Here is a 12149-nt window from a genome sequence, read left to right as displayed (position 1 = left end):
TTCCCTTCCTCCAGGGAAAAGCAGTTGGAGTATTTGGAACTGGCTAAGACCTATTTGGAGTGCAATGAACCAAAGCTGTCCCTTAAGTGCCTGAGTTATGCCAAGGAGTTCCAGCTCTCTGCTCAGTTGTGTGAGAGGCTGGGAAAGGTAAGGCCTCCAACCTCCAATTGCTCCTGGGAGAACTGGGCTTCACTTGAACAGAATGGGGGATGTGACCCTTCACCTCTGCTTGTGGCCCTTTTCTTTCTCTACCTGCTCAAGCTTTTATAAGGCTCTGAAGATTGTGTGTGTGTGTGTGTGTGTCTGTGTGTGTGTGTGTATCTATGTCTGTGCTAACATTCAAGGCCTGATATTATCCAAGGGAAGCCAAACGTTTAAATCACAGGGCAGATGAGTATTGAATATTCCTGCCTTCTCTTTCCCTGTGTTCATAGTCTGAGGTTAGCTTGGGCAAGTGGCCTAGTGTTAACATGAAGGTTTTTCTATGTTTCTGGTAATTACTCTATATCTGCTCTATCCAATCCAACAGCCACATGAGGCTATTTAATTTAAATTTTAAATTAATTAGAATGTACTACAATTAAAAAAAATTCACACCCTCAGTCTCACTAGCCATATTGTGAGTGCTCACTATTATAGAATACTTCTATCATTGCAGAAAATCCTGTTGGACAGAATTGCTAGTCAGGAGCAGTTATTGATGGAGAGTCAACCAGCTGGCGGTGGGCTGCAGACTGTTGTCTGAAGCAAGATTAATACAGAAGAGGGAAGTAAGCAGTTAGAGATTTTTATAGCTGTTTGGTGTTGCTGTGGACATCCAAGTGGTGGTTGTTTTCTTGTCAGTTCATTTTTCAGTGTATCGGTGGTGGTGGATTAGAAATTTTAAACAATCGATCTTTTACCAGAGGGAGTTGGAGATGTGCTTTAGAGAGTCCAACTGAGCTGTTGCATCTCCCCTATGTCAGGTTTCGTGATCCTCCAATAGAAAGACTTGTTTCCATGTCTTTGTCAAATGCAGTAATTCCTAGGATACTCAGAGCACTCTGGCCCCTGGAGGGGTAGTAGTGGAACCTACTAGGAAGTTTGAATGGTGACCTAAAGTCAGTGTCTGAGAAGAGAAGGCCTTACTAACACTGCCTTCCCTGCTCCATGATTATTATAGGATGTGACTTCTCAAGATATGGGAAATGGAGACAAAATAGGGAGGGACACTGGAGAAAACATTTCAGTGTGGGTGGAATTTTGGGTGATTTATTCCAACCTCTTCAAGTTCTTTAGTCTCTGCTCTCCAGTTGTCAGTGCCACTATGTTGAACTCTGAGCAGTAACTACACTCTTTCCTTTCTGCCTATCAGAACCTGCCAAGACTGAGCTAGAGATCCTTCCCTTGTCTGCTTACCCACCTTGATCGCCTAACCTGTCCAGCACTGCCTCTGACAGTGGGGGTAGGGGAGACCAGTGGATCATAAGTGTAGCCCCCACAGCCTTCTCCAGGACTGCAGTTCCTTCAAAGTGTGGAGGCTATCCTGTTCCTGGAGGATCAGCTTTCCCTGTACCTTTCTGCTTGCCCAAGTCTGGTTTCTAGGTCTTCTTCTACTTTTTCTTTCCAGCACATTCCAGCAGTTCTAAAATCTATTCAGTGAAGAATCTGGTTCCTATCTTTGATGAGCCCCCCCCATCCCTGGAAGGTCATTCAATTCTCAGCCAGTATTGTGATCATCTCCCCACTTTGACTATCAAGATTAAAATTGACCACCTTGGCAATAGCCTTTGCTAAGTCATCAGGCCCAACTGTCTTCCTATTCCCAGCTCCCAAATGCATGCTATCTGTGCCAGTTAGCTGTTCACTGCTGCAACCAAAATACCTGACAAAAACAACTTAAAGGAGGAAAAGTTTATATGGCGCACATTGTTTCAGAGGTTCGGTCCATGGTTGGCTGGCACCATCGCTTCCAGCCACACTTCATTTGCCTGCAATTATTACCTGGTAATTCATTCAAATTACTAATCTATCAAATGGATTAATTCATTGATTAGGTTACAACTCTCATAATCTGATCATCTCATCTCTGAATATTCCTGCATTATCACATAAGCTTTTTAGGAGACATTTTATATCCAAGCCAAGCCATAACATAGCATAGCATAGCATAACATAGCATAGCATAACATAACTCTATCCCTGGGAAGAAATGTTTGTGTGGGTGCTATGGGAGTGTAAGTCCTCCTTTCAGGGCTTCCTATGCCTAGCTTGTGTCCTGCCTCTCTTCAGGAAGCAGTGTTGGTTTCCCTGGAAACCTTTCTGCATCCTTTCTGGAATGGGAGGTACAGCCTCCTCCCAGTAAGGCAACCAGAGGAGGGGGAGTTGCCACTTAAAGCCAGCCCTCTCTTTTCTATCTCTCCTATTGGACACACACTTGACATCCAGTAGGCTTTCATGTATACACATGGATTTTTCTCTTGAGTAATTGGCATTGACGAGGGAGGAAAAAAGGGGTGGTTAAATGTAGGGGTTGTAAGGTTTTGTTTGTATGACTGAGATTGGTCTAGAAGCTCCCTTGTCTATGAGGTCTCTGGATGTAGAAGAAACTCGCATCTGTATCTGTTTATTTTAGCACTTCATGTATCTTATCTTATTAAAGATGAGATTTGGTGGGGGGGATCATCACATATATTTTGTTTGTTTCATTTTTATTTTTTCTCTTTGAGCCTAAGATGCAGCAAGTACAGTTTTGAAATTAAACATTCAACAGATAGACCTCCTACTGTGTGCCAGGTGCTTTGTGAACAGGAGACCATAAAGAAGAGAGCTCAGTCTTTTCAGAGCTCCCCCCCATCTCCCTGTGCAGGAGAGATATAAATAGATAAATAAATAGTTTGTGAGATGTCAGTGAGGATGAGTGCTAAGAAGAATAAAACATGTGAGGGGAGAAGGGTTTGCTATTTTAGATAGTGGGGTCAGAGAGCTAACTTTTGAGCAGAAATTCTGAGGACAGCTGCTGGCAGACCTTATAGCCAGACTCTTATAGGCAAAAACTGTGAAGTGGGAGAATTTTGGCAAGTTTGAAGAATAGCAAAGAAGCCTGGTTGGCCAGAGTATAATGGGGAGGGTAGAATTTGTGCCATGAGTAAGAGAGGGTGGCAGGAAGAGAATATGTGGGGACTTGTTGCCTGTGGTAGGACCACACTTTGTTCAAGTGGAATGGAGAGCCTGGGAATGTTTTGAGTGGAGAAGTGACATGAAACTAATTAAGTGCTCTGTGGAGAGTTTTAGAGGGCAGTAGAAGTGGAAAGGTCAGTTAGGAGTGTAGTCTGAGATGATGGAGTTTACACTACATGATGATGGTGGAGGTGGTAGAATGGGGTCATAGATGGGAAATGAGGGGTTAGGTGATGGCCTAAATGAGAAGTGTAAGAAGGAGAGTCAGATATATGTTTCTGTTCATGGCAAACCCACCTTGTTGGTTACAAAGCCCAATCATTGCATTTTATTTGTTCATTCTCTTCCTCTTCATGGCCAGTTTCCATTTAATAATAGATTTAATATTATGTGTCCATGAATGCATGTGTTATTGAAGAAGTGTATCTAAATAGCATCTTGTTCTGTTTTTCACATTTTCCAGCACCATGGGGTGGCACATCTCCTCATGGTACTGTATGAACCTTTTATGGCATGTATTGCTAGGAGTGGACATCCACACTACCAAGTGTGACCATGTTCCTTTCCAGAATGGCCATACCACTTTGTGCATGAGATTTTTATGTTCCCTTCATTCTTGACTATGTCCAACACATACTGGTTTTATTTTAAAAAGTTAAGAATACTTCAAATAAAGGTAAAATTTTACTCTGTCCCAGATAAGAGATGCTGCTTATTTCTATAAGCGAAGTCAGTGCTACAAAGATGCTTTCAGATGCTTTGAGCAGATTCAGGAGTTTGATCTAGCACTCAAAATGTACTGCCAAGAGGAGCTTTTTGAGGAAGCTGCTATTGCAGTGGAAAAGTAAGTGTCTTCATTCTCTCCCATCTCTCTTCCTTCTCCTGCTCTCTCTGGGGGCAGGCTACCCTGGGTGGTATTATCTTGCTGCTTCTGAAGTGCCTGGGATGTAATGACCTCCTCCCACTTGAGTGCAACCTTAGTACTGAGTCAGGAAGTCCTTGAGACTAAGACTGTTTTCCACTCTTGATAAGCTTTGACACAGTTTCATGAGAGGGGGCCAAAGAAGATGAAGGGTTTGTTATGAGTGTGTATATAGCAGGCTATACCCACTCAATCAGCAGAATAAAGGAGGACCCATCAGAGCTTCACTAGTCTCACATGAATCCATGCACACCTGGCGAGGGAAGAATCATGCGTTGGATAAGAGGAAGACTGGTACGATTGCTGATGTGTATATAACACCCATGTCATCCTTTCTTGTTAATTGCCTTCAAGTTTATTGGAGTTGTATACTCAAAATAATTATCATGCTTTTATCAGAGCTGAAGGGAGTTTTATTCAAGGATAATTTTGACTGTGTATGAATTTTGCCCTATAGATTGGCTTTCAAACTTCATTCCTATTTGCTTGAGTTGTAACGGCAATATATTTCACTAATTATGCATACTAATGCCTGATTTCTTTGAAGAAAAAAGATTTTATTAGTTATAATTATTATACTGATAACTATATAGTGAAGCACTTATAAAAATGCTTGAATGCTTGATAAGTTTAGGTCTTTTAAAAAATATCTCCATGTGGGAGTTTTATTTAAATTACTCTGTGCTATATTTTGAAGGAAATTCCTATTGGTTGGGTGATAACAGGTTGACATTTGCATGACCTGTTTTTTCAGGTATGAAGAAATGCTAAAGACCAAGACCTTTCCTATTTCCAAGCTCTCATATTCTGCCAGTCAATTTTATTTGGAAGCTGCAGCGAAGTACCTGAGTGCAAATAAGACCAAGGAAATGATGGCTGTCCTCTCAAAGCTAGACATAGAAGACCAGCTGGTATTCCTTAAGTCTCGAAAACGCCTAGCAGAAGCTGCAGACCTGCTGAACAGGGAAGGTCGGAGAGAAGAGGCTGCACTGTTGATGAAACAACATGGCTGCCTCCTGGAGGCTGCCAGACTCACGGCTGACAAGGACTTCCAGGCCTCCTGTCTGCTGGGGGTTGCCCGCCTCAATGTGGCCAGAGATTCTGACATAGAGCATACCAAGGCCATCCTAAGAGAAGCGCTTGATCTCTGCTATCAAACCAGCCAGTTGTCTGGCATCGCAGAGGCCCAATTTCTGCAGGGGGTAATTCTGAGAGACTTCCAGAAGCTCAAAGATGCCATCCTCAAGTTTGACACGCTCAACCATTCAGCTGGAGTGGTGGAAGCACTCTACGAAGCAGCCAGTCAGTGTGAGGCTGAGCCTGAGAAGGTTCTGGCCCTGGCTCCAGGGGGCTTGGAAGTTCTTCTCAACCTGGTCAGGGCCCTTAAGAGAGTAACTAACAATGCTGAGAAGGAAATGGTCAAATCTTGCTTTGAATTTTTTGGAATTTCCCAGGTGGATGCCAAGTATTGCCAGATAGCTCAGAATGACCCTGGACCCATATTAAGAATAATTTTTGACCTGGATTTGAACTTGAGAGAGAAGAAAACGAAAGATCATTTCTTAATAATGACTGACCAAGTGAAATTAGCCCTCAACAAACACCTTTTGAGCAGGCTGTGTCAGATCACACAGAGCCTGCTTGGGAAGACCTACCCAGGGATCTGTGCGAGGTTTATTGTAGGTTTAAAATGTGAGGATGAAAACTGTGAAGATTTTCACAGGCCTTTGCGTCGTTGTGAGGCCAAGTGTTTGGTTCAGTCGAAAATGCACCTGGTGGCAATCAATGGATTGCTTTTAGAAGCCAAAAAAGTATTTCCTAAAATCTTAGCTGAAGAGCTTGAAGAAATAGATTATATTTTGTCTACAGATACATATGGCCTTTGCAAATCCTTTCTAAATGTCCTCTTCCCTAGGCATTTCCATCAGAGAGTGCTGTCAGAAAACCCCATGGCATGCAAAGAAATCCTCAAACCAAATTACAAATCATTCCGATCCTACAGGTTTGCCTTGAAAGAGTACATCCACTCTCTATTTCAAAATGAAAGGGCACGCAGCCGTCGGGAGTCCACAGACCTGTGGCTGAGCGCCATGCAGGCTTTCCTTCTCTCCTCCAGCTACCCAGAGGAGTTTGGAAAGCTGCTCCACCAGGAGGAGGACAACTACAACAGGGAACTGAAAGCTCTGGAGTCTGAGAAAGAAGAGAGGGGCAGGGGGAGAAGCAGCAGGATGAAAGGAATAGAAGGAAAATTTGGCATGCTGGTACCCAACAAGGATGACGAAAGTGCAGAGAAGACCCATCTTTGCTTCATCCGGCTGCTGGAGAATTGCATCGACCAGTTATATGTGTACAGGAACCCAGAAGACTACAAGAGGCTCTTTTTCCGTTTCATGAACGTCCTCATCAAGAGGTGCAAAGAACCACTTATCCCCAGCATTGGAAACACAGTGGCCCTGTTGGAGTTCCAGTTCATCCACTGTGGGGTGGTGCTGGCCCGCCTCTGGAAGAACGCCATCCTGTGCCTCCCCAAGAGCTACATTGCACTCCTGCACTACTGGGAGTTCCTTTTCAGCAAGAAGGACAAGGAGCTTGGGGACGTGTTCTCCATCATTCAGGATTACAAACCGAAGGATGTGACAAGAGCCATTCAGGACTTCCGATTTCACCTATCCTACCTCGTCAAGGTGCTATGTGGCTATGAGAATGCAAACTTCAATGTCCTGCTTGATGCCTTCAGTGAAATAGACTATGTGGTCTCAGGTGAGGCCGAGCGGACACTGGTGCTGTGCTTGGTGATGCTCGTGAATGCTGAGGAGGTTCTGCAGCCATTCTGTAAGCCTCTTCTGTACCGCCACTTCCAGGAGATTGAGACGAGGCTGCAGCTAATGAGCATGGACTGTCCAGATCAGGTCCCTGAGAGGCTTCGGAAGGTGGTGAGGCGAGTGTTAATGGCTGTCAATGTGAAGTCTGTGGCCGAGGCACTCCAGGATCTGCTCTTTGAGCGAGACGAAGAGTACCTGATGGACTGTCACTGGCGGTGGGACAGTGTGCACACCAAAGGGTCTATGGTTCGTGGCCTCTGTCATGAGGAGGTCAAACTAAATCGCTTACTCTGTGTGGGCCCAGTGGACTACTTTGCTGAACCCGAGTGTGAGTTTGGTCAGGATGAGACAGATGAGCTGGCACTGGAAGACCGAGACCACCTCCTGGCTGCCATCCTTTCGCAGAAGCAGCGGAAGGCCTCCATCCAGCGCAAGTTGAGAAGAGCGTGCCTGGTGGTATCTGTCTGCATCAGTTGGAGGAGACGAGTTCAGACTGAACGTGTCAGGGAGGAAGCTAGAGAGCCTGGGGTTGGGAACTTCAAAAGGGCTGATGTAGACAGGACCCAGTGCGACCTGTGTGGGGTGAAGTTCACCCGGAGCCCTGAGAACTACTTCAGCTCCAGCAAAGCATTTGAAGGAGCGGCTTCAGAGGCTGTGGTCCTTTCCAGGGCTGAGCTGGAAGGAAAAGAGTGTCGAGAGAGGACCAGCGAGTCTTATGAGCAGCACATCCGCCTAGAAGCCCACCAGAGGCAGCAGGTGGCTTACCAGAAATACTCAGAATTTTTCCATGCGAAGGTAGACCCAGCCATTGATGAAGGCAAACTGGTAGTACAGGACATCGAGCAGAGTGTGTGGATCCGTAGTCACCTGGGCTCTAAAGAGCATAGCCACATGCTGCAGAGGAAGGTCCAGGAGCACATCAAGAGGGTTTCAGATTTGGTGGAGGACCTCTACAGGCGAAAGGCCTGGGCAGGAGGTAAGAACCTGTGGAGATGGGGCCCAAACGGTGTTAGGCATGTTAGACACTCAGAGTTATGCTGTTTGTAGTGAGGGCTGACTTGGGGGGTGATGGTATCTTGGCATTAGTGGAAATATAAGTAAAGAATTTTTGTCCTCAAATTATGGCAAAACCTCATTGTTTGAGCCACCCATTCCCCAATTAAAAAATTGTGATTATCTTTGGCCCTACAGATGAGAACATGGTTTGCTAACCAATTATGTGGAGAAGATATAGAAAGAATGTTTAAAGTCTTGAGAAAACTCTTTTAGGGTCTCCCAATTCATTAGTTCAGTGCTCTTTTCTTGAGCACCTATTATGTGCAAAACCCTAGAGTAAGATCTGGAAGTGCATAGCTGGTTTCTTTTTTGTAGGAGGGTCCCTTCAGTCATACTCCAGTGTGGGCTTTGAATAAGAACTCTTATGTGGTCTTAAAATCAAGTGTCCTCCAGCTTTCTTATAAGCTATTTCTTAGCAATACTGGTGGAAGTTATGTATAAAATTAGCAAAACTGCATATTTTAAAATCTTCTATAATTCAGACACTCTCTTCAGTGTAAGTTTTAATGACATTTCGAGTGCAAGTTTCCTGGAAGGGTTTGTTATTGGCAGTCTCTGCAGATGTACAGTAATGGCATAGGGCTAGCATTAAAGGCAGCTTTGTGGCAGCAAAAGGCAGCTTTAGGTCCCTTACCTTGTAAGGAAGCCTCTTTTCAGAGAAAGAGCAGACACACTAGCTCTTGGGCATGGGCACTTTGGCTCTAGTGCATGGTGTTCTGGTTCCTGCAATAGCCTCTTGACTCAGAACCCTTGTTCCTTGGTTTCTTCAGCGGAGGAGGCAATGACTCATCTGGTCAAAATTCTGGTCCTGTCAGTCAAGGATGCACAGGAGTGGTTGACAAAAACAGAACTCCACTTAAGGGATGAAGGTAAGGAGTCCTTTTCTCCACAGACAGGTAACATTTGGATCCTGTCTTTTTGTTGTTGTTGTTGTTTTGTTTGTTTGCTTAGTTAAAGATGGACATAATACCTTTATTTTATTTATTTATTTTTATGTTGTGCTGAGGGTCGAACCTAGTGCTTCACACGTGCTAGGCAAGTGCTGTACTGCTGAGCCCCAGCCCAAGCCAGGATCCTTGGTTCTTGATGCTGCTGGCTCCTCAGTGAATGTGAAGTAGGGCTTCCTCTGATATCAGTAGCCGCTTCTCACTGTCTAGAAGTATCATGACAGTAATAAAACTATTAGCAACATAGTATTAAAGTTTCCCCATCAGACTGTGAGGGCCATTATTCTGGGCCCATTTTAGTTGCTAGAAACCTTTTGCTGCTAATGGACTATTATTAATGATGTTCAGTCACTGCACATACTCAATACAGTGAAGGCCAAAGATAGGCAAAGTATTGTAAAACCATCCATTGATAAAATATTTGCCTTTGTTAATCATTCATTTAAATCAGTGAATATAGCTGGGCATGATGGTGCATGTCTAATCCCAGCAGCTCAGGAGGCTGAGGTGGAAGAATTGCAAGTTCTAGGCCAGCCTCAGCAACTTAGAGAGGCCGTAAGCAACTTAGCAAGATCCTGTCTCAAAATAAAAACATAAAAAAGGTCTGGGAACATAGCTCAGTGGTAAACACCCCTGGGTTCAATCACCAGTACCAAAATTTAATTAATTAAACACACAAATCTGGGGATATTTTCTGAGCGTATAGTATATACTAGTGCTGTGTGGGTCTGGAAATATGCTTGTGAACAAAACAAACAAAACCAGTGGGGAAGCTTGCAGCATCTTTCTATAGAGGGTTACAGGACTGAGAAGAGCGATTCAGGTTTCTTTGTTGGCAGTCAGAATTTCTTGACAAGTTCTGTGGGATGCACTGTGTCTTCCCTCTTGCCCATTCCAATTACTGCCCCTTCCCAGCTGGACCACACTTCCTTTTGCTCTGAGGATTTCATCAGCTTTGAATGCCCTTCCAGATGCTACTGGGAAATCCAGACCCCAGCACTGGGGAAAACTTGAAGGGACTTGGCACAAATATCTCTGCCAATTAAAACTAAAAACAAACAAAAACCCCCACCCTTTACCATATAGTTCCTTCTGGGTACTATAATTTTGTGATTGTTTCAAAAGGAAGGTAATTAGTATACCAACTCAAGAGTATGGTTGAGTTTGCTTGATTTGCCACTTAAATGGCTTCTAGAAAGGCCAGAGGAACCAGCTAAAAAGAATTTATTCTGGAGAAGGGTGTTTATTTTGTCACTTCTTGGGAAGCAATATCAGTACTCAAAGGAAAATTCACTTTGGCGGCACCCTAATAGAAAGCTTCATTTCTTTAATATAAAATGATTACAGAAATATTAGGTTTTACTAGGATGTTATGTTTTACAGTGGAATAAGGGAAAAATCAACCTTTGCCTTGTCTCTGTTTCATGTTTTTTTTTTTCTTGTTCCTTTTAGGTATTGTTCAGGAAGATGATTATGAAAATGAAGTTGAAGACTTTGGTGAACTCCGTCCTAGAAGACGTTCGCGAAAATGTGGAAAGCAGAGAAAATACTAACATCTAAACACAGCTGCTGCCTCCTAAACTTTCAGAACATTCCATCCTGTCTTAGAATTCTGAATGCTGGAGGGCAGAAGAGAATAAGACTGTAAATTAGCATTAAAAAAAATAGAGTATGGGGGGTGTCTAACACCACCTTTGCTTGTTGTTATTTCTCTTTCAGTGGTGGCTTAGGGTCTGATTGCTCCCTCACCTGCAGGTACCTTGTAAGTGTTTTCCAAGTTAAGGTCTAACAGTATTACTCCCGCTAGACATGTTCAGGTTAGAGGAGTCCTGTTGAAGGGAACATTGGGACTCCTTGCCCTAAAGCTCCCAGGCTCTCTGGTTCAATCCCTTCATGATAAGAGTCAGTAGAAGGGGGTTAGTCATTTAAGATGGACACCCCTCATCTCAGAGTTGCCACTGCTTGGGGCCAGGAAATCCCTCTGTGGATTCCCTCATTTCCTGCCACACTGCTGCAGCAGTGAGTAGTATAAAAGCTGTGTGTGCCCAGGGTCCATGTGGGCCCTACTGCCAGCCACCCTGAGCCTAGGTCGCATCCTCCTTATCTCTGAGCCCACTTGTAGCGTAGTTCCTTCCGTTATATAATGTTAGTCTTTTCTCTATATGGCAACTTTTCTGCCCTCCCTCCCTCCATCTTTTGTGACCATTCTCAGCTACCTGTGCAAGTCATGATTAGACTACCTCAGAATGTAGTCAAGAACTCACCCAGCATCCTTGGGACGCCCTTTCCCTCTAGGGGAATGTTGCCTGGCGTTCCTGGCCTGCCTCTCCAAGGTGGTCCTAATTCCACTTTGGCTATGGTGCAGACATTACAAAAAGTATTTTGTATGTAGCACTAGGTGTCCAGATTTCTTGGTTTCTCCCTGGCATGTTTGCCTCCCAAGCTTAGGTTGACATATTGATATGTTTCTACCCACTGAGCTCACGACTGTGGGATAGTGACCTGTAGAACTACAGGTTAGAAACAAGTGGGCATAGGAGGAAGCCAGCTCTACAGTGCCAATTCTTCAAGATTTGGCTGTGCATCACTGCCATGTGGCTGAGAGGCCCTGTAAGAGGAGCTTGCATGTGGGCTGTTTGCAGGAGGCCAATGTCCCCCTACGCCCACTGAGCCAGCACCATCGATCTGGTCCTTGGGAAGCCTTCATGCCTCTCTGATGGTTACTGCCCATCCTTAGCCCACTCATCCCAGCCTGGTATGAAAGGTCAGGTTCATGTTGGTCTTTGATTGTTCTGTCCTCATAGCCGAACCAACTTCCCCATGTAGCTGCTGCTTTAGCTGCTCAATGTTGTCCCTTCCTTGTCTTTCTATGTCTTTTAATGACTTGTTTCCTTGAAATGTTTGTTTCTAATTTTATTAGGTTATGTTTCTAATTTTTATTCCAGGTGTTTTTATAAACTTTACTTGCCAGAAAAAGAAAAGGAAAGAAATCAAATATTGCTGTATTATCACATTTTTATAAAGTTAAATCATTTCTCTTACTCACAACTGTCCTGTTGTTTATTTCTAATCTTTACTAAGAGAAAAGGGCTAAATTTTGAAGATGGTTCCTTATGGTCAGCTGATTGATGCTGGCCAGAGCAGAAGGTTTCTGTGCCTGCTGAAATTAAGAAATCCAGCATTAGAGAAACACAGCTCAGTGAAGGGACACACAGGTGGTTGGAATGTTCTTGTGGGCCCTCC

General features: G+C 44.1%; 1 protein-coding gene across 5 annotated transcripts in view; it reads left to right on the top strand.

Annotated features, from left to right (window-relative positions):
- Positions 1–11947, top strand: part of Trank1 (tetratricopeptide repeat and ankyrin repeat containing 1) — an 85727-nt gene extending 73780 nt beyond the window's left edge. For all 5 annotated transcript variants that reach the window (XM_046436974.2, XM_046436975.2, XM_046436972.2 and 2 more), the window contains 5 exons: positions 15–147; positions 3858–4003; positions 4836–7879; positions 8730–8828; positions 10359–11947. In XM_046436974.2, coding sequence (XP_046292930.1) covers positions 15–147; positions 3858–4003; positions 4836–7879; positions 8730–8828; positions 10359–10459 — 3523 coding nt within the window. In that variant the 3' untranslated portion in view covers positions 10460–11947. The remainder of the gene's footprint in view (positions 1–14; positions 148–3857; positions 4004–4835; positions 7880–8729; positions 8829–10358) is intronic.
- The last annotated feature ends 202 nt before the right edge of the window (positions 11948–12149 follow it).

Source organism: Marmota monax, unplaced genomic scaffold (genome assembly GCF_021218885.2).
Source record: "Marmota monax isolate L192 unplaced genomic scaffold, Marmota_monax_Labrador192_F-V1.1 WCK01_AAM20220418_F8-fsc00021, whole genome shotgun sequence".
NCBI classification, from domain to species: domain Eukaryota; kingdom Metazoa; phylum Chordata; class Mammalia; order Rodentia; family Sciuridae; genus Marmota; species Marmota monax.
The sequence above is the reverse complement of the archived record's forward strand: the minus strand, read 5'-3'. Positions and strand labels throughout refer to the sequence as shown.